The sequence below is a fragment of the Podospora bellae-mahoneyi genome (assembly GCF_035222275.1).
Source record: "Podospora bellae-mahoneyi strain CBS 112042 chromosome 1 map unlocalized CBS112042p_1, whole genome shotgun sequence".
NCBI lineage: Eukaryota > Fungi > Ascomycota > Sordariomycetes > Sordariales > Podosporaceae > Podospora > Podospora bellae-mahoneyi.
In genome coordinates this window covers 1,827,760-1,848,679 of record NW_026946359.1, presented here as the reverse complement: position 1 = coordinate 1,848,679, position 20,920 = coordinate 1,827,760, and the positions used below count along the sequence as shown (strand labels likewise).

General features: G+C 51.2%; 5 protein-coding genes across 5 annotated transcripts; 3 read left to right on the top strand and 2 right to left on the bottom strand.

The window, feature by feature from the left end:
* The first annotated feature begins 1,076 nt into the window (after nt 1–1,076).
* On the top strand, nt 1,077–8,961 carry ECM29 (proteasome component M29). The gene is made up of 3 exons (XM_062873847.1): nt 1,077–2,909; nt 3,161–4,634; nt 4,716–8,961. Exons 1-3 carry the CDS (start codon nt 2,692–2,694, stop codon nt 8,622–8,624), a joined length of 5,601 nt encoding a protein of 1,866 aa, XP_062736930.1. The 5' UTR covers nt 1,077–2,691; the 3' UTR covers nt 8,625–8,961.
* An 844-nt stretch (nt 8,962–9,805) lies between these two features.
* Nucleotides 9,806–11,422, top strand: ubx2 (UBX domain protein Ubx2; the record flags this gene model as incomplete). The annotated part of the gene is made up of 1 exon (XM_062873846.1): nt 9,806–11,422. The coding sequence occupies one exon, from the start codon at nt 9,806–9,808 to the stop codon at nt 11,420–11,422; it is 1,617 nt and encodes a 538-aa protein (XP_062736929.1).
* A 3,545-nt stretch (nt 11,423–14,967) lies between these two features.
* On the top strand, nt 14,968–19,068 carry PAK6 (Serine/threonine-protein kinase PAK 6). Its single transcript, XM_062873845.1, has 3 exons — nt 14,968–16,002; nt 16,066–16,382; nt 16,441–19,068. The coding sequence occupies exons 1-3, from the start codon at nt 15,896–15,898 to the stop codon at nt 18,096–18,098; spliced, it is 2,082 nt and encodes a 693-aa protein (XP_062736928.1). The 5' UTR covers nt 14,968–15,895; the 3' UTR covers nt 18,099–19,068.
* Nucleotides 19,069–19,531: 463 nt separating this feature from the next.
* On the bottom strand, nt 19,532–20,161 carry QC761_105880 (uncharacterized protein; the record flags this gene model as incomplete). Its single annotated transcript, XM_062873844.1, has 1 exon — nt 19,532–20,161. One exon carries the CDS (start codon nt 20,159–20,161, stop codon nt 19,532–19,534), a length of 630 nt encoding a protein of 209 aa, XP_062736927.1.
* Nucleotides 20,162–20,664: 503 nt separating this feature from the next.
* Nucleotides 20,665–20,763, bottom strand: QC761_105875 (uncharacterized protein; the record flags this gene model as incomplete). Its single annotated transcript, XM_062873843.1, has 1 exon — nt 20,665–20,763. The coding sequence occupies one exon, from the start codon at nt 20,761–20,763 to the stop codon at nt 20,665–20,667; it is 99 nt and encodes a 32-aa protein (XP_062736926.1).
* Between the last annotated feature and the right edge of the window lie 157 nt (nt 20,764–20,920).

Sequence of the window (20,920 nt, the reverse complement as noted above, 5' to 3'; positions counted from 1 at the left end):
GGCTGCTGTGGAATTGTGAACCAGATTTGCTCGAGACACGATCGATCTTGCTTTGTAAACAAGCTGCTGTGCGTCGCACCACACCATGGGCACATCGATGGGTCGATCCAATAGCTCCACTGCTGTGATTTGAGTATCAGCCATGCCATCTTCCCATTTTCCCACAGCATAACCCGCGCCGGCAAAGTTTTTGTTCTGACTGACCCGGAACAGGGCAAAGAGACCACGGCAGACAGTCTCTGCCGGGATCACCCAGGCATGTCCCGCCTTATTTCGAGGGTTATGCCCAGACATTGATGTGCCGCCTTTGGACTGCCGGCTTTGACATCATCGCTTTTTAGAAGTGGTAGGAAACAAGAAGCTGGGATATTCAGAGTGGGTGGTATAACAGCCCCCCATGGCATATTTGATCTCCCTAGAAGGCTTCTTACCTTCTTTTGCCTGTATGTCGGGAGAGGGGAGTGCTGGCGGGATCTCGGTATGCGGCTCGATATATCCGGGTTGATCGGGTTCCTCTTCGGTACATTCAGTATAAGGGTGATGGGGCTTGGGCGCATCATGGTATTGGCGCACTGTTGTTTCGTGACGACATGGACAGGGTGCCCGAGACATCTATATAGAAGTTCGTTGCCTCTATAGGACAGCAAGCGGGTGGAATCGTGTAGAGGCAGTCATTGGGCGTATAATCTGTCTGTCATAGGAGTTGCTTCTAAGCAAAGGCAGGCCAGGACATAGTCTCGAGGAGCAAGCTTTCGGGCCTAAGACGAACTATCATTGACTGCTTAGGTGAAATATTAGCCACACTATTTCAGAGAATCCAATTTCAATCGCGTTGATCTACAAGGTCGAAGCCGCAACGAAGTGAGGTTATTCGCGAGTGGGGCCCCTTCACCTCGGTGACCAAGACAGAATTGGTCACAGCGCCGAGAGCCGTTTGCCAAGCATGGTACATGAGCCCAGATACTCCCAACCCCGCCCATGTGGCTGACGCATTTGAGGCTGACAGGATCTCCTTGTGCTTGAGCCCTCCAGTACCTCAATGCTACACGGGGAATGACTACTTCAAAAGCAGCTACGTTCAAATACAGGTTTATTTATGGAGGCATTTTGGGAAATCTCAATTCCATAGCTCAGATGCATTTGCCTGCCAGTAACATACCTTGGACGTTGGGCAAAGAAGCAAACAGAACAACGGTTCATCTGTTCTTATCTGCTTAGTCATTTCATTGTGGGCTCTCGTGCCCCTCCACAGCACCTGGCACTTGTGTTTGGGGTGCTGTCGTAGACCTCAAGAAGCCTGAAGGGAACATAGGAAACATCAACCCTTCGACAACGTCGCCTCCCCCCTACACAGGCAACTGGGCTTGCGACGACGTCCTCTTTGTTATATACCTGGAAGCTGATCCAGTTTAGACGTTGGACTACTCTCGTTCCATTCTCTTGTGCCTCTTCCTTGGGTTTGACTCTTGGACAAGCGCCGGCTTAGCTTTGGGACACCAACATCCCGTCTCCTCAGCGCTCTTTTTCTGCCCAGCAGCTATCTTTCTAACGGCGTCTGGTTTATTAGTGGCACGTCTCTTCGTTTTCTGTTAAGATACCCCGGTTCATCGCCAAGCTATTCGAAAAGGAATACCAGCATCCCCTTCTCTTTTATACCCTAGGAAGCTGTTGCGACCACGAGTCGTACTGCGCTGGCGGCCTATCGAGGGCCTGGACCTCCTATAGGTATTTAACCTCAAGAAGGATTTTCCATCGCAATTTTGTGGCTGCTTTGACGTTTGAGCAGCTCGAAGTGTTGCGACCCTTCATTTCTACATCCCAGGGGAACTAACGGTTCCGGTAACCGGTAGCTGAGGAGTGTCTGGTCTTGGTACCTTTGCCTCCACTTCCCGTGGGCCCCTGACCTCCTACCTCCTGAATATTGTGATGGTCCAACATCGAGTTGGAGCAGTTCTTCAGCGTGTTCTTGGAGGAGATACGGCCATTCCGGTGACGGTCCTTGGGTGCTCAGTTCCGATATTGCTTTGACTGTAGCAGTGGGCTTATTCTTTGGCTTGAGTAGTCCTCGTCGAACACCTCTGGGACTCTATATCTCGTCGAGAAGCCTTAGGACAAACGGAGAGAGAGCCTCGGACGACCCCTATTGCTACCCATTGACAATACTTTTGCATCTATCAGAGTTCCAACTGGGCCTGCTTTGTTAGGCTGTCTGCTTGGATAGCACTCGAGGTGCAGAAACCAAACTGTCATCTCAACTTGCTCCCGCCCACATCTGAAGAACAACTCCGCGTGTTTTGGCTATCTGCCTAAACTCCGGATACAATCCTACCTACCTTACTTATCCCCTCCTTTTTTCGAGTTTCTTTCTCGCGAGGCTACCCATCACCATCGGGGCACTACGCTTCCATCATCACCATCTGCCATTCGAAGCCTTCAGTCGACTCGAATTCATCTGCTCTATCGTTTCATCGATTTATTGCATCGTTTTCTCGACCCGCTTCAGGGGTAGACCGCCGCGAGGCTCCCAGAGAGACCTCTTCCACTCCAAAAGAGGCACAGAGTTGTCCAAGGTTTGCCTATCCGACCCGCTAGATGACTATGGAACCACCCGAGATGGGATCTAACGACTTCGTATAGGCCTATCCTGATCAAGGCCAGCCACTGGTTCTTATCCCATAATCCTCTCGCAAGATGGCTTCCTCTGCGGAGGAAGAAAAGAAAGACATCTCGTTGCTCGATGGAGCAGAGTGGACGCTTCTGAGCGCGTCTTCCAACGAGAAGAAGCTTCAGGAGAGACTCAATGTTTATCTCTGCCCAATCCTTCTCAAAGCCGGAAGCCCACATGTTCGGGTCCGCAACAAGGTCATCTCGGTATGCGGAAACATCAACAAGCTTATCCAATCTCCAACGTAAGTCATACTCCCTGGCCTCCTTTTTCTGCACCTCTACACCTTGTTTGAGCAGAGAAGAGGTCCTCAACTTGAGCAGAGGCGGTCCTTTGCTTGAGTGGAGAAACGAGGCAGCTCACAAGAAGGCTAGTGGCTGCCGGGGCTTGTCAACCCAACATGACTTTATAGCCACTGACGTCTACCCTTCGTGGCTCGCGTCTCCTTCTACCCTTCTCTATTCTAGCAAAGAATCGGAACTGACGACTTTATAGAATCGTACTCCCAGTTGCTTCTCTACTGGATCAGTTCAAGGAGACTGATTCTCCTCTGATCAAGCACTTTGACTTGATCTACATTCAACACAGTGTTGGCAGGCTTGAACGTTATGAGCAACAGCAGCTTGTGCCCAAGGCGCTGAAAAACATTAGAACTGGGTCTTCGGCTTCGCTCAGTCAACTGTTCAACGTCGTTCTGCGTATGCTCCCTACCATCAATATTCCTTCAAGAGGAAGCAAAGAAGATGCTACCTTTCGAGAGGCCATGGGGTTGTCCCACCCCGAAGACGCCAAATACGTTGCTGAATGGCTCGGCAAGCTCCTGTTGTTACCCGCCAATGCCTCGGCTGACAAGCCGGCACCCGGCTTAACAGAAGCAGACATCAGCTTTCTGACACTTGCAGGTAAAAAGGACACCTGGAACCCGTCTGCTGGAGGTTTGAACTTGCCCGAGACGCGCATTCTTGCTGCCAACTTTCTGGCCAGTGGTGCTTTCACCGACTTCGAGCGCTTTATTCCCGCTCTCTATGCAGCCTCCAGCACGGATTACCGTATCTCTGGAATTGGAGAGGATCTGCTGAAGAGAACTTCTGTCTCCTTGGAGGACAAGACTCTTGTGAGCAAGCTCTACGACGCTCACTCCAAACTACAACCCCCCTATCGGATCCGAATCCTGGGGATGCTCAGCAAGTCAGAGATTGCAACCACCTTCACGAATGAGGTTCTTGCAGTGTTCAAGCGGAATGTGGATCTCGAAAAGAAGGTTGAGAGCCAAGATCCCACCTTCATGGACATTGACCAACGTCCCACGGGTCCAAAATCTTCCGGTTTGGAGCAAACCAAACTACACCGAGCCCTCTTTGAGTTCATCAACTGGGTAGCCCGAATTGGTCCAAGCAAGACGGATTTCAACAGCATCGGGGTGAACCTGATTCACATGCTCAGACAGTTCATCCACTCCCAAGGCTGGCCCAGACCTCACCAGCAGTCACTCGACGACAGTGTTCTGCGCTCACGAGCGTACGAGACGATTGGTATCCTGGCGAAGGGTACAAAAATGGACGACCATCGCCGTTCGGGCCTTGCTGCTTGGCTGTTCCAGTCACTCTCCGAGGACCCAACCCCGGACGTGGTGGTGAACATTGACTCGGCGCTGTCCAGCGTATCGACCTTGTTCAAGCCTCCACACAACGACTTTAGGGTGGAACTCGAGCTCCAGTCGATCCTGATCTCGTACATGCTGCTCGGCAATGAGACAGACGAAAACGTAGTACGCAGCACTAGGCACGCTGTTGCTAAATGGGCCAACAACTGTCTGCCTTTCTCGGACGTCACAGCACGGTGGATCAACATTATTGCTGTTGCGGGCCGACTGGACGAGAGAAATGATGTCGTGGAAGAGGGATACAAGGGCCTTGATCCGTGGACATATCGCGTGAATGATGACGAGGACAAGTCGAGAGACCTACCCGTAAGTGGAACATTGCCTTTTGTCTGAATCTGTTTACTCGTGCTAGAGTAAGATCTCGTTGTACTAACATACTCATCATAGGAATGGCCGGCGATGGTGGACGTGTTTTTTAAGGCAGGGCGAGCCACGCGCAAGTCAACGGAAGAGGGTGGCATGGATATCGATGCCCATCCGCTATTTAGGAACTACCCCGGCGATATGATCCAGGCTTTCCCCATTGCCGTCGATTACTGCAAGAAGATCTTCTTCTTGACCGCCCTGGCGGATAGCTTTGTTTTCGACGCCGGGTGGCAGCAGAGATTAGAAGCTCTGGTCCAGTCCGACCTGGAAACCCGCCAAGCTATCCGGAATTATCACGTCCAATTCACGCGCGACGACGCGCTGCTATTCACTGACTTGCTGACTGCCGCCTTCGAGGGCATGCTAAGAGATGACGCCCCAAAGATCATCGAGCCCTGTGCTCGTTCATTTGTCGACCTCGCCTCGTTTTCATCCAAGGTGATCTTGGCATTTCTCGCTCCGCGCTCGAGAGAGCTACTGCCTCTCATCAAGTCCAACAAAAAGGAGTTGCGTGCCCTCGGGGCAAAGGCTCTGGGCATTCTCGCTGCCCACCCGTCACACCCCGCCAAAGAACTTGACGATGTCACAGCCAGCCTGGTTGACATCACCAAGAACTTTAAGACGGCTGTGGGGGCGGAGTTGAACGCAGTGGAGGGCGCGTTCCTCGCATTGGCACACCTGGCCTCGCGGCTGGTGTACTACTCCAAGACCGGCGCTGCAGACCGCGCAGCCAAGATCGCCTCCGTCTTCCCGACGTTGGGGGAGGTGGCGTCAGCCGCATCCGTCGTCTCGACGCAGGAGACGTTGTTCGAAGCCTGGTCCCAGCTTTGGACTGCTGGGCTTGGAGAGAAGGATCAGGGTAGCCTGATCCAATCTTTTGTCGACCCCCTCGTCGTCCACGCAAAGAAAGGCAACGAGAAGGCTATTGCTGCCCTGGGCAGATTGGCTTTGTCTCTCCCGTCGGACGGAAGCTGGGATGAGACCCTGGAGAAGATGCTCGCGCAGCTGTACGCGCTGTACGAGCTGAAGCAGGTGGAGGTCCACTTCGCTGTGGGCGAGGCAATCGCGGCTGCAGTCGCGTGTTGGGACGCCGAGGTGGTCCAGCTCACGGTCGACGTCGAGTCTGCCGGCCGTGAGTACTGGGCTCCGAGGCGCGCCGCTCCGCTGGTGGCGGTCTTGGAGAAGTTGCTTGCGGACTGCAAGACAACAAAGCCGTCGCTGCTGAAGGCGTCAGGTATCTGGCTCTTTTGCCTGATCCAGCGGTGTTCGCACCTGGAGGAGGTGCAGTCGCGCTTGCGGCTGTGCCAGGTTGCGTTCATGCGCCTGCTCAGCGCGAGGGACGAGCTGGTTCAGGAGACGGCATCGCGGGGTCTGGCCTTGGTGTATGAGAAGGGCGACGCCAGGTTGAAGAGCGACCTGACCAAGGATTTGGTCGCCTCGTTCACTGGATCTGGACCTCAGATCAAGGTGGAGGAGGAGACGGAGCTGTTTGATGCTGGCGCCTTGCCGACTGGGGATGGCAAGTCTATCACGTCCTACAAGGACATTGTCAGTCTCGCCAACGAGGTTGGAGATCCCAGCCTGGTCTACAAGTTCATGTCCTTGGCCACCAACGCGGCCACCTGGTCGACCAGATCAGCCTTTGGTAGATTTGGCCTCAGCAACATCCTCTCCAGCTCGGAAGTGGATCCCAAACTCTACCCGAAGCTGTATCGCTACCGCTTCGACCCAAACACCAATGTGCAACGGTCAATGAACGACATTTGGAAGGCCCTCGTCAAGGATCCGAATGCTGTGCTGGAGACCCAGTTCGACAACATCATGAACGACCTCCTCAAGAGTATCCTGGGTAGGGAGTGGCGTGTTCGCGAGGCCAGCTGTTCCGCCATTGCCGAACTGATCTCTGGTCGACCTTTCCCCAAATACGAGAAGTACTACAAGGACATCTGGGCAGCCGCCGTCAAGGTGGCGGATGACGTCAAGGCAACTGTTCGCAACGCAGCTGGAAAGCTTTGCATGACTCTCTCGACAACATTGGTCCGTCAGCTCGAAGACTCTGGATCTTCTGCCACAGCCAAGAGCATGATGAACGAGGCCTTGCCATTCTTGCTCTCAGACAAGGGCATCGAGAGCTCAGCCGACGATGTCAAGTACTTCTGTGTCAGCACGGTCGTCAAGATTTGCAAGAGAGGCGGAAGCGCACTCAAGCCCTACATTCCCACCTTGATGGTTCATCTTCTTGGTCTCTTGAGCACGATTGAACCGGAGGCCATCAATTACTACTACCAGCGGGTTGGTGAAGCCAACAGAGACAAGCTTGACAAGCTTCGTGCCAATGCCGTTTCGCAAGGCCCTCTTGGCGAAGCCATCGAGGACTGCCTGCGCAATGTCGACGCAGAGGTCATGGACCAACTGGTGCCCAAACTATCCGAGACGATCAAGACTGCGATAGGAATGCCAACCAAGATTGGTTGTGGCCGTGCGATCTGGACGTTGTCCACCAAACATGGCATCAACTTCGAGAAGCATGCTCCGACGTTCTTGAACTTGATGGAGAAACACACTCTGGATCGCAATGACGAAGTCAGCCAGGGTTACGCTCGCGCTACCGCCTACCTACTCCGCGTCGCCCCTGACGCTGCCAAGCAGCGCTTCATCGAAAAGTTCATCAATCTTTACCTCGAGTCAGACACCGACGCTCGCAGGCAAAAGGTTGCCAATGTTGTGTTGGCCCTTTCCAAGATCTCACCTGATCACTTCAACGCGCTGGAGACTTTGCTCGTCCCTTTCAGCTTTCTCGGCAAACATGACACAGATGAGTACACGGAAAAGGCGTTCAAGGAGGTGTGGGACACGCACGCTGGCACGCATCTGAGCGTGACCAAGTACCTCAAAGAGATTGTCTCTCTCGCGGAGAAGACTTTGTCCACTGCTCAGTGGGCACTCAAGCATGGAGGTGCCCTTACGGTGGCTGATGCTGCCGAGTCCGTGGCGGGTGCCAAGACCATCACGCACCACGTCAATGTTGAGCACGTCAAGACCCTCTGGCCGGTTTACGATAAGGCTCTCATTCTCAAGACCTTCCCTGGGAAGGAGAAGCTTCTCGAGCCATTCCCGAAGTTTGTTGAGCTCAGCAAGGAGCTACTGGAGAAAGATGACAAGTTGGTGGCTGCCTACAAGAAGGTTGCCATTCGGGAGGCCAAGCGCAATAATGATGTCTATCGCCCCCACGCCTTCGAGTGCCTCCGGCGCGTTGCTGCTGCTTGGGATGGATTCGGTGACATGCTTCCCGACATCAAGACCATCGTCGCGCCTTACCTGGCTGTCGAGGAGGAGGACAAGGACGGCGACGCTATGGACGTCGACACACCTGCTTCCACGTCCAAGGACAGTCGTGGACTGGATCTGAAGACTGTGACCAAGTGGAAAGCGCTGGAGACTCTGTCGAAGGGATACAACCGGGCCAATATGAGCAAGGATCCCCTCTCAACTCTGAAGGAAATCATCACTGCCATCGAGTCGATCGATCCCAAGTTTAAGCCTGCCCAGGTATTCACCGCGAAGTCGTACATCACCCGACCCGAGTTCGACGTCATCCGCAAGACGTACTGGTACGAGTGCGCCAAGGATATTTTGGAAGCTGCCGCCGTGGCAGGCTCGGCTGGAAGTGATGCTGTCCCAATCATCCGATGGTTTCTGTCGACGTTGGACCTCGATGCGGAAGACACGGGGTTAGAGTCACAGCGGATCACGAGAGCCAAGGCGGTCAAGGGCGCCATTCAGCTGGGCAAGATCACGGCTGAGGGTGTGGAGTTCAAGACGACGGAGCTAGGCAAGGAGGTTGAGGGGTTGGTTACGGGTTCCATCGAGAAGGAGAGGTCCCTGGACGTGCAAAAGGAGTGGAAGGAGTCCCTCAAGCTGCTTGGGTAGGGGCATCATGATATCACGCCATTGCTTCTCATCACGATGTTGGGAAGCCATGAGGGTATGCAGGACCGATGAGGGTCTTTCGGCTTATGGCAAACATGCAATTGCTTGGAAACGAGGAAGAAGAGGAAAGACAAGAGCGCATCTTATTGATGTCATTAAGGAGGTAGGACATCATTGCTCTGCTTAGGAAGGAAAGAGGAATATCTTGAGATATTTCGAGGAGTGGATATTTGTATAAGGATGTTTTAGATATATACCTGGCTACAAGACACATACAATGGCATAGAACTGGTCAAATAACCGCTGATAATCCCATCAAAACAATAGTCCCTCAGGGAACAAGTTGTTGAATGTCACAAGTGAAGCAACCCTAACCCTGCCGGGTGCCAAGAGATCGGGATCCGCCGTCGGTCTTGCGTCACAGGTCCCGTCCCCTCCAAACCAGCAACCGCCGGGCAGCCAAACGAACTCCTCCCCCATCGAAGCTCTGCTCTTGACAGGCACCCAGCAGAGATACGCGTTCACTCAACAAATCTTATCTTATCGCTCAGTGAATTATTTCAAAGCACCACTCCCGAACCTGCTTGCTCTCTTTCTCCGCACCCACCAGAACAAGAACCCAGCCGAAGCCGAAACCTGGAAGCAAGAGCAACGCGGGGCTCAATCTCCATCCACCCACCCATCCCACTCTCGATCACAGCTGGAGTTTTCTTCCACTTCACCTCACTCCTGCTTGCCTCGCAAACCATAACCCACAATTCCCACCCGCAAGCCCCGAGCTACCACGCCTCGTGCCGAAACCCTTTTTTCCTTCTGCAGCTGCAGCCCAACTCTTCCTGCTCCGACACACTCTCGACCAAACCACGAGAGCGATTGAGCAAACCGATCGACATTGGACTCTCTCCTCTGCCCGACTTTTCCCCAAGACCTTCCTCCGGAGAGCCACTGCGACCGACTTTTGGGATCAACCGTTCCCTTCCCGCCGCTTGCTTTCTCGCAGCGTGCGCTCAATATTTCCTTCCGAGCTCTGTGGGCTTTTACCACAAACCTTTCGACCGACTGACTCCCTTCGACTCTTCTCTTCCAGCCGGACATCACAGGGCATACTACTGCCCGCATATCTTGACATACGACAGCTCTTATCACTTAACTTAGTTTGACTCAGCTAGACATCAGCAACCATGGACGAGGAGCAGATCCAAGAATTCATGACGGTCACGGCAACGTCTCACGCCGTGGCCAAACGTATGATCGACATGTGCGGCGATTCCACCCAGGCCATCAGCATGTGGTATTCAGACCTCGACCTTCAGAGAAATATCGAGCAAAGTTTGCAAACCCCTGCGTTGACCACAGCTTCGAACCGTCCCCGTCCTTCCCAAGGCAGAGAAGATGCCCAAGGCGTCATCCATATTGACGATAGCGACGACGACATGCAGGACCCGGGTTTCGACTCCGATACCGACGATGTTGCCGGCATTGCCCGTGCGGCTCAAGAAGACGAAGATGCTGCCTTGGCTAGGGAGTTGCAAGAGCAGTTCTACAATCCTTCAGCGTCTGGGGCTGGGGGTGGTGGCGCAGGCCTCGACGACGATGGCGTTAGGGCTCCCATGGCACGTACAACTGAGGTGCTCGTGGCCCCTGGTGGCGGTTTTGACGACGACGATCATGAGTCGGTACTTGCTCAGATTCGTGCTAGAAGGGAACACGGACAAGCTGCCGCTGCAGCCCGTAGGCGTGCTGGAGCCAACAACCCGTTCGCACAACCATCAGCTTGGTCGGCCGGTGCTCCGGCAGCAGCCTCTAGACCAGCCGGTGCTGCGGTTAGTAGGGCAGATCGCCTGGCTGAGCTCTTCAGGCCACCATACGACATCATTTCCGACTTCTCTTGGGAGGAGGCCCGCGACGAAGGCAAGGAGGAGAAGAAGTGGCTGTTGGTCAACCTCCAAGACTCCTCAGACTTTCAATGCCAGATGCTCAACCGCGATGTGTGGAAGGACCAAGCCATTGTCGCCCTCATCAAGGAGAACTTCATTTTCCTGCAGTACGACAAGTTGGATCCTTCTGCCGAGCGGTACATCAACTTCTACTTTCCCAACCGGACCCATGAGAACCCCAACAACTATCCTCATGTGTCGGTTGTCGACCCCCGCACTGGTGAACAGGTCAAGGTCTGGAGCGGCATCCCATTTCCATCGCCCTCGGAGTTTCACGCTCAGCTTGTCGAGTTCCTTGATAGGTACAGCCTCGCAGCCAACAGCAAAAACCCCGTTACCAAGGCCAAGAGGCCAGAGCGCGTTATCGACTTCGATCGATTGACGGAGGAGCAGCAGCTTGAGCTCGCACTTCAGAACAGTCTGGCGGCTGCCACGGGTGGTTCGCCGCCAAACATCGACGACCCCGATGCGCTAACCCGTTCAACTGGCAACCTGGCTGCGGACGACAAGGGCAAGGGGAAGGCGGAGGAGCCACCAGCAGAACCTCCAAAGGTTGAGTCGGCTTTTGACAGAATTCCATCTAATCAGCCACACTCGGAGCCAGCCGCCGATCCCAAGACCACAACGCGCATTCAGATCAGGCACAGCAATGGCCGCACTATCAGGCGGTTCCGCCTCGACGATACGGTGTCCAGAATTTACGAATGGATCAAGGCTGAGCCACCCATTACAGGCATGGAGGGGTTACCATTTGAGCTCAAGACATCGCCCAGTGGTGTGGACCTGATCGACCTCCTGGATCAAACTATCAAGGAGGCTGGCCTCGCTAACGGAACGGTGATGCTTGAATTTGAGAGTTAGGAGGACGCTTGGAGTCGTAATATCCATGACCTGACGGAGAAGATCAGGGAACAGCTTCTAGTGGCTGTCGATTGCTATGCAGCTCTATCTGCCGAGGATGCAGGGTCTCTGAGTACCCCTGCGGGATTGTTGACGTCTTTAGAGCGGACAGTCCTGGCGGCGGATATGAAGAAGAACTTAAGTAGTGCTAATGCAGCGGGTGAGGAGATGAGCCAATTGCTTTTGGACGCGGCTGGTCAGATTAGGGCCATCGGTGAGAGGGTTAGGCAAGCGATGTTGAAGACCAAGAAGTCGAGAGAGGGGGATCTTGCGGAGAGATGATTGGGCCTGCAACATGGATTATAGGCAGGCGTGCAAAGCAGCGCGTAGGTTATGTTATCCCGTTCCTTTTTTCCCTTCTTGTCTTTAGATGGGGGAGGAATGAAAATGGCGTAATTTGGAATGGGGAGGTTAGTTGCTAATGGGCATTTTTCCGTTTACGTTTCCCTTTTTAACTTACTCAGCATGGGAGAGGCTGGATTGGCTCTTATGGGGGGTTTATGGGGGTGTCGGCTTTGCTGCGTGAATTAGGATGGGTGAGGATTGGGGGTTTGATCCGTTAGCGAAGAAGAGATGCTAAGATTTTTGGTACTCTGATGCCGTTGGTTTTGTGCATAAATGTTAGAGTGAGAATAGATGGGTGGTGTTTATTTTGTGAGGTATGATTGTTTGTGCTGATGTGATTGTGGTATATTTTGTACTGTTTTTTGCTGTGGCCAGGGATTTGATGATGAGTTTGATGTCAGTAATGGATCATGAGCACCCAAACCACAACCCAACACAAGACCATGCAAGTTCATGGCGCAGGAGATAGCTTCTGGTATCCAATCGGTCGGGTCCTTTTACGGATGATGCGCAATTTTTAGTGTGCCACATTTGACTTGTACGGAGTGTGCTGGAGATTCTCGGCTCATTGTCATGTCAACCTCCAATGATATCGGTTGGTTGATACAAGGTGAGCGGGAAACACCTCGGTGAGGTGGCTTACCTGAAGCTGAGCACTCTCAGTCAAGATTAAAAATGATTGGATGATGTGTCTTTGGGCATAACTACCTGAATGTTTGGGGGAAAGGGGGGTGTAATTTCCAGTTGAAGCTCACACTCGTCGCCTGAGTTTGAGGGTCCAGGTTGTGCAAAACGGGAGAATATGTTCTTTTTGGCTAGTCAAGATAGGTACCTAAGTATGACTGGGGAAGAGTGGTTGTGGCTACAGTGTGTTGAGTCTTGCGCTGGCTTTTGATGAGGAGATCATACAACTGTTGCTTCCATCTGGAGGTTTTTGACCTTCATCAGAGGGGATTTCATGCTGGGATGATGCATGGCAGAAGATCTGTTTGAGATTTTATCTGAGAGCCAACATGGCCACAAACATATGTCACATATAGTTGGTAAGGTAGTTCACGGCATCAGCCACAGACTAGGCACATGGGTGTTAGAGTCAAAGATCATCTTCTCCGACCATCTCAAGCCATCAGTGAGCAGCGGTTGCTATGATGTCTGTTCGTGGGTTGTCAACAGCAACCCCGCCGCCAGCTTCTGTCCTTGTCAACAGGGTTGCAGGGAGGCAGGCTTACCCCTGACCAGATGTTAGCGGCGGCAAGGCGGGTAGTGTGCGGGGGGAGGGGCACAGGCCACTCGTCCCAAGATGCCGCTGTGCGGTATAAACCGGACTTCCACCTCCACTTTTACTGCCTGACGCTATGATCACGCATACTAGCTAAGGTGATCAAACTCCATGAAAAATCTCTAGCTACTAATATCTATAGAAATCTTAATATTTAAAATAACTTTATAAATATAATTTTTTTACTTTCAAAAGCTCTTCATTTTTTTTGTATCGTGATATTTTTATTAATTGTCAAAAACTAAAATTAATTTTTAAATAAACTGGCTATACAGTGTATTAGATCCCGCTTGAACTATAATATTGAAAAGCCGGTAATAAAATCCTTTAATATTATTACTCTCTATATTATCCTAATAATTAGAAAAGAAAACCTCAGCTAAATATGTTAAAGTAAATATAAAATATTAAAGGTTAATAATGATATCTAGTTTACTACTTATTTAAATATAAACTATACTATATTAAAATCCCTGGAAATACTTACTAAAAGTTAAATAAAACCAATTTTTTTATTTCGTTAATTAGAATTTATATTAAATTTGAAATATTAAGTACTTTTATTAACATTAAAAATATTAAAAATATTAACACGGTGGGAAAACATACAAAAATAACCACAACACCACAAATATACCCTCAACAGGTTCCTGAATGAATATACCTACGTGACAGTGACTCGCTTGCAGGTCATACTTCACGCAGAACAAAAAAAAGATACTATAGGCTCGCAAGCCACATAATAAGCAGTGGATTAGCCTAATCAAAAGGCCAGATTTGCCTGTACGTATGTAAGGCACAAAATACGAAGAAAATAAAAGTCGATGTCCTCTTTAAAATAGAATGTCAGAAGCAGACAGCTTATATATATGCCCTCTGAACTCCCCGAATCCTCCGAGAGCCTCACTTCCTCACTCATACCTTAGGCTTAAAGCCGTATCCTAAACTAATAATAATCTAAATACTAACGATTATAACTTAAATTATATATAGACTTTTATCCTCCAAGTACCTCCGTACCTAGCTTACCGCGGCTTACTAGTGAGCGGTGGTGATCCAGCTCACCTCTGCTAAAAGGTAAGCGCCCCATCACCTTGCAGCTCCTCTACTACCTTTTCTATGATTGGCTTCTACAGCCTGCTGCAGTTCCCACTCTGTCTTAATATAAAGTTGGTCTGTGACAAACTCTTACTTCCAAATGTTATTTTTTTTTACACAATACGTTACGTACCTATACTTACAGTTCTTACATTCTGAAATTGATTTAATTCAAGTTTTTTATTTAATTATATCAGCTGATATATTAATCTTTTTCCTATATTTACTGTTAGTCAAATAATAATCAATAAATAATACACAAAAATCTCTATATTTTATAAAATATATTTAATTTATTCTATAACTTAGTTACTTTTTGTTAATGAACCTTAAAAAAATTTAAAGATCTAAAAACTGATCATCCTTTTATAGTTATACTTTTAAATATTATATTATTTTTATTAGATTTCCTTAAAAAAATATACCAGTTATCTCATACTTACTTTAATAAGTCTTTAGCTTAACAAAATAATATTTCGAACTTTTTTTTATAATTTAAGCACTATAATAATCTTCAATCATTAATGGTAAAATCATTTTAATGTTTAATTAAAATTTTTTCTATAGTTCAAATAGTTTGGTATAAAGCGTAAATTATAAAAAGTATAGTAAAAAATAGTATTTACGTACTTTTTCAATATATAAAAGCATTCAAAGTAATGGATTTAAGTAGTAAGTGGAAAAAAATAAGGCTTTTAGATGCCTCGGTTGGTGTGGGTGGCTATGGCGCTAGGCATTAAAAGTGGAGGTGGAAGTCCGGCCGGTTTTGTAACGCATAGCGTAAACTAAATTCCCCTGGTTCTGGGCGGCTGCGCCTGGCTGGGCGGGCAACGGTGTGTGGACAACGCCTAGAAAGCCGCCATCTGTTTTCCCTTTCAGACGGCCAGCACCGCAGACCCCACACTTCACTCGCAACCTCCCCTACAACTGCGCGATACATTTGGGGGGACGTCATACTCTTGCTTTGAGCTTGCCTTGACGTGTCCAGGTGAGACAGCGCTCTCGCCAGGTCAAGGTACCGCCGCAAGCCACGAAGCAGGCAGAGAAGGCACCTATCTCTCTCTCTCGCTCTCTCTCCTGGCAAGTTGAGAGATGCAGCAAGCAGCAGCAGCAGCAAACCGTTGGCCAATTGTCTCTTGCTTCAGACAATAGGAGGTGTGGGCGAGCCAGGTACATTTTGTATGACCTAGGTACATATCTGGCTACCACAGCAGCTATACAGCCAGCCAGCCTGGAGTACTTGTCCATTGCGGTGTATTGGCATTTGTGACTTGGAGCGCCTCGCCCTTCCTTCCTTCACTCCCATTAGAAACACAGACACAGTACCCATTTTCGAATCTCGAAGAAATTTGCTCCCCGAACTGAGCATCCACAACCCTCGAACTCGTCCGACCGAACCGATCATTCGCTCCTGCTTCTTCTCGGTCGTGCCCTCCTGCTTCTGTGGGCTACCTGCTGTTCGATTTCCCACTACAACTTTCCGCTCTTCCAAACTCACTCGACTCACAACTTCCTCTCTCCCTCTTTCTCTCTCTCTCTCCCTTACATGCCATTCGCATTGTCCGGCACGATTGGCCAACAATAATACGGACTGGGGTCTTCTCCGTTCTTCTTTTTGCTCTCGAGAGCAAACGTAGCCTTCGAGAGCAGCACACATTCGTCCAATCGACCTACCTTGACAGCCGCAAGCAAGGGATACCAGCAGAACCACAATGTCGGAACGTGAATACAACGATCGAGAGCTCTCGCTCGATCCTGAGCTGCTCTATACCCGGGAGTCATGCATTGGAGGGGGTAGTTTCGGCAAGGTGTACAAAGGGTACTTCTACCCGTGACAACAATCTGATTCTTCTGCTAGCTTGGGCTGACATAAATTTCACAGGGTGGACAAGCGTACTGGTCAGGCGGTGGCAATCAAAATCATCGACATAGAAAGTGCTGAGGATGAGGTCGACGATATCATCCAGGAGATTGCCATCCTGTCGGAGCTTCAGTCGCCCCATGTGACTAAGTATTACGGGTCGTATGCCAAAGGCGCCGAGCTGTGGATCGTCATGGAGTTTTGCTCTGGCGGGAGCTGTGCCGATTTGATGAAGCCCGGCCTTATTGGGGAGGACTGCATTGCCATCATTGTTCGGGAGCTGCTCATGGGGTTGGATTACCTGCATTCGGACAAGAAGCTTCATCGGGACATCAAGGGTGAGTCTTGCTTTGTAAGTTGTGGGATGTTGGGGTTATTGGGCTAATCATGTTCTAGCTGCCAACATTCTCTTGACGTCTAATGGACAGGTCAAGCTGGCTGACTTTGGTGTCTCTGGACAACTCTCGGCAACCATGACCAAAAAGAACACGTTTGTGGGCACGCCTTTCTGGATGGCACCGGAAGTGATCAAGCAAAGTGGCTATGATCACAAGGCTGACATCTGGTCCTTGGGAATCACCGCCCTGGAGCTTGCCAATGGCGAGCCTCCCTATGCCGACATTCATCCCATGAAAGTTCTGTTTTTGATACCTAAGAATCCTCCACCCAGGCTTGACGGGGCACAATTCAGCAAGGCCTTCAAAGACTTCATTGAGGTGGTGTTGCAGCGAGATCCCAAGGATCGACCTTCAGCGAAGGAACTGCTCAAGCATCCGTTTATCAGACGCGCGAAAAAGACCAGCTACCTGACGGAGCTCATTGAGCGATACCAGCGCTGGGCCGCGACGCACGAGCCTGAGAAGGACGATGTGGACGACGAGCCGGAGACTCGATACGAGAATCAGTCCCGCACCGACGATGACATGTGGGATTTTGGGACGGTACGACTGGTTAATGAGCGTGGTCACCTGATCCATAGGCCGGGCATGTTGAACGCCATGGGCGAGTCGGCAACCAATGCCAGGTCTGCCAGGACACAGGAGAACTCTGACGACTATGGCGAGCGGCGGAGGGAAGCGAGTTCTGCGAAGTTGACTCTGGATACTAAGGATACCCTGAAGGCAGTCACTGGGGCTGGCAATTCTAGGCAGATGTCACCTCAGCGAAAACCCGTCGGTGCTTCTTCGCCAACCAAGGGCAGGTATTCTAGGGAGAACTCGCCCGAGAAGCCACTTGCCGACCTCAACGACACTCCTCGCGCTTCCTATACCTCCAAACCGGTGCCTCGAACACCTGGCCCGGGCTCTCCCGAATACGAACGGGCACTCGCGCAGCAGATCCAGCAGGAAATGGGTGCTCTGCAGTTGGGGCCTGGTGGATATTCTCGAGGACCATCTCTGAGGTCTCACACGTCGTCGACTCGAGCATCGCCGATGAAGCTGCCAGAGATTCCGCCATACCGGGGATCACAGCAGCAACAATCACAAGTGCCTCTCCAAAAGATTACGAACCAGCCCGCTCCGATGATGTATCCCGACAATGGTCCCTACAGCTATCAGCAACAGCAGCAGGTCCAACAACATTATCAAAGATATGGCGCGCAGGTTCCTGCCCATCAGCCAAGCTCGCCGCTGATCTCGAAGGAACTGCCTCGTAATCGCGAGCCTGTCGATCCGGGTTCGCTGACGCCAACCTCGTTCCCGTCGCCAGCGCCTGCGAACCCGAATGGAGACTTGGACGCGCTCAACGACGTGATTTTCCCGGCGCTCGAGGAGGCGCTCAAGAGGCGGCAGATTAGCCTGCAGCAGCTCTTTAGGCCAGAGCCGGGCAAGCCTTTTCCGCCGGTGACGCCGAGCCAGCAGCGGGCCGAGGCGACGCACGAGAGGATCCGGAAGCTGGTGTACAAGCTTGCGCATGTGTGCAAGGAGATTGACCACCACGACAAGCAAGAGCCTGTGGGTATGGGCAAGGAGGTGCCAACCTTTTTGGAGGGTCTGCTTGAGGAGATCTTGGTGAGGGTTGAGCCGCTTGATGAGGAGGAGGCTCAAAGATGAGCGACAACACAACACATTGACAAGGAACATCTACTTCAAGATGTTGCTCAAACAGCTCCTGTGATGATATTGGGGGATTTCTTTTTCCGACAAGCATCAATGCAGACATTTTGGGGTCGACCACTCGGCATATCCAGCACTAGCAGTTGCGATCTTTGATCATCACGGCCATTGAGAAGAGCACTACCTACACCACCACAACAAACGGACGGGGGAAATTGCGATTACACTATGTGAGGAGGACGGAGACGGAAAAAGCAAGCAAGCACCCAACTTGCTCGAAGGCATGAAACGACTAAGCGGCTTTGTATTTCTCTTTTTGTTTTGGTGGGGTCGCTACATGGCACAGGCACATACATGGTATTAGCGGAGGAAGGCAGGCAAAAACCATGGGTATAGAGAGGTATGGGAGGGGAGATGGCATGGAGAGGAAAGATGAAGGAACTTGAGAGAGGGAGGAGGCAAACGTTTTTACATTTTCTACAATACCAATTTGTGGCTAATTTTGGGGGGGCGCAGGCATGGAGGCATGGCGTAGTATAGCATAGCAGAGGTACTAAATTTGAGGGTTTTGGGCCGTGGGCTCTCTGTGTTGGTGATTCTTTGGGGCATGCTTATGTGAAGATGTGATGTGGTGGTGATGATGTTGGAGAGATCAATATTTTGTTGCGTGAAAACACGCTTGCGGTACTTGGTAGTGGTGTCTCTAATGGTTGGGTAAGGTACCTTATATATGTTTGGTGGCTGAAAAGTGAGGATGTCTGATAGCTCAGGTACTAAGGGAATGAAGATGGTCTTCCGCGTTGGAAGGAGATTTGAGAATGGGGACGGCAAACTACCAAAGACTGGCTCGTCCTTTTTTTTAGGATGGGATGGAGGCAATCGTATTATTGACCTTTTTGATTTTGGGGGTGGAGATGGTGTGTACCTGGGATATCTGGTGTTTGAAATCTGCTTGAGGGTATAGGACGAGAGTTGAAATATGTACTGTCTCTGGTTTTGGTATGTACTTATGGCTAGTAGGTAGGTTAACTCCTTGTTTTTCTTGTTTTTCCTGTTTTAAATTAGTTGGTGGGTGTGTTGCGGGAGATGATGTGGTGTTCAGATGGATGATGATGAAGTGGTGATGGTCAAAGTGGTGATGGTCAAGTGGTGTTGGTGGGAGGGTTGGGGTGATGGTGAGAGGATTGGAGGATGTGTGGTTGGATTATCGTGATAAAGGTTGAAAATAAATGGGATTAGTGATTTTCACGCTTAGGACCAAGATACAAGAGTAGCCCTCACAAGAGCAGAGTCAGGTTTCGGAGCAAGTCATAAAAGTTCAAACCCTTCAAACTCCTGTCCCCTACCTAAACTACCTAGGTAAACCACCAACACGCCTAAAAACACCATCCCAGAGACCTAAACGCCCCCCGATCTCAATCTTGTAGTCGTCAAGCCATAGCCTCCAAACTATCCAACCCAACACTCACATCCACCACCCCGCAATCCACCGTCTGGTTCCTAATCACCCCCTCCCCGCCCGCCCTCCACTCCGGATTCGCCCACACGTCCACCTGGCAATCCAGAGTGACATTCACCCCCCCTTGCCCCTTGAAAGACGTGGTCGGATAAGTCTTGTCTTTCCCGTCCACGCACTCCCAGTCCTGCTTCACTTCCAGCCGGCCGGTCAGCTTGTCGAACCGAAAGGTCGCCGCCGAGGTGTCGGCGACGAGCGGGGAGAGGTTGGACGCGGTGTTGGTGGGGGGCGTGTAGAGGCAGGTGAACCATTGATCAAGGTAGAAGAATTGATTGGGGGTGGTGGAGACGGCGGTGCAGAGCTGGTCGAAGGAGGGGCCGAGGGCGGGGTTGGAGAGGTTGAAGGTTAGGGAGGCGGTGCCGGCGGTGGAGGGGGAGGTGAGGGAGGGGCCGAGGAGGGAGAGGAGGGAGGAGTAGTGGAAGGATTTGGCTGTCCAGTTCAGGGACGAGAGGGACACGTCGGAGCAGGTTTGGGTTGCTTGTTGGAGGACTGGGGAGGTTTGGGTGAGGGTGGGGAGGAGGAGGAGAAGGAGGGAGGTGGACATGATGAGGGTGGTTAAGCGGGAGGTTTTGGGGGAGAGTTGGTGGTGGGGTGATTCGTGTGTGGGTGTAGAGAAGGTTAGAGATGAGGTCAGATGGTGGGCTTTTGCCCTGGTTATATGCGCATATAGACTGCCACTTCTCGATCATATCAAGTCCGACCAGCCTCGAGGCCAGGCTGGTGTTGCATGATCTTCGAAAGGCCTCACCATCAAATAAGGCAAAACTGACCTTTCAAGTGGCCTGACATCCTTCTCTGTCTTGTGCGAGTAGTGCCCAGCGCCGTCTTCCGCTTGCTAGAGCCTCCCACCATCTCTGACCTTCATCGGGTTTCGGTCGCTAGTGGGCAGAGAGTCAGAGCAGCCGATGCTCGAGATAGCCGGTTGGAGTTTAGCTCCTGATCAGCCAATAGGTTGCCTCAGGTGGATTTGGGGATACCTTGTCTGCTAGCGTGAGGCAACTTACCAGTTGCCTGTATAACAGCGCATCCATCGGCAGAATCTAGAGGTTATGCTTGTACGCCTTGAAAGGGATCTGTCCGGTGATATTGGACCGATGTCGCCAAGAAGAATGTGAGTGAAAGCTGAGAAGACGTTTTGTAGAACATGATCGCTCGAATTCTCCACGTCGGCGAGGTTGGGAATGACCCATCGTCCATCCATGCCGCCGTACTTCGCAAGCTGATAACGGCTGGCTGTCTTCGTGTGTCCCCGTTCCTCGGTGCCGAACCTCCAAATTTATCCGACGGGCCTTGAGGGGAATGA

Bases quoted from the DNA above. Each gene is read 5' to 3' on its own strand.
- ECM29 (XM_062873847.1), top strand. From the start codon at position 2,692: ATGGCTTCCTCTGCGGAGGAAGAAAAGAAAGACATCTCGTTGCTCGAT. The intron at 2,910-3,160 runs GTAAGTCATACT...ACGACTTTATAG, and splicing joins AAGCTTATCCAATCTCCAAC to AATCGTACTCCCAGTTGCTT. The intron at 4,635-4,715 runs GTAAGTGGAACA...TACTCATCATAG, and splicing joins ACAAGTCGAGAGACCTACCC to GAATGGCCGGCGATGGTGGA.
- PAK6 (XM_062873845.1), top strand. From the start codon at position 15,896: ATGTCGGAACGTGAATACAACGATCGAGAGCTCTCGCTCGATCCTGAG. The intron at 16,003-16,065 runs GTACTTCTACCC...TAAATTTCACAG, and splicing joins TTCGGCAAGGTGTACAAAGG to GGTGGACAAGCGTACTGGTC. The intron at 16,383-16,440 runs GTGAGTCTTGCT...ATCATGTTCTAG, and splicing joins GCTTCATCGGGACATCAAGG to CTGCCAACATTCTCTTGACG.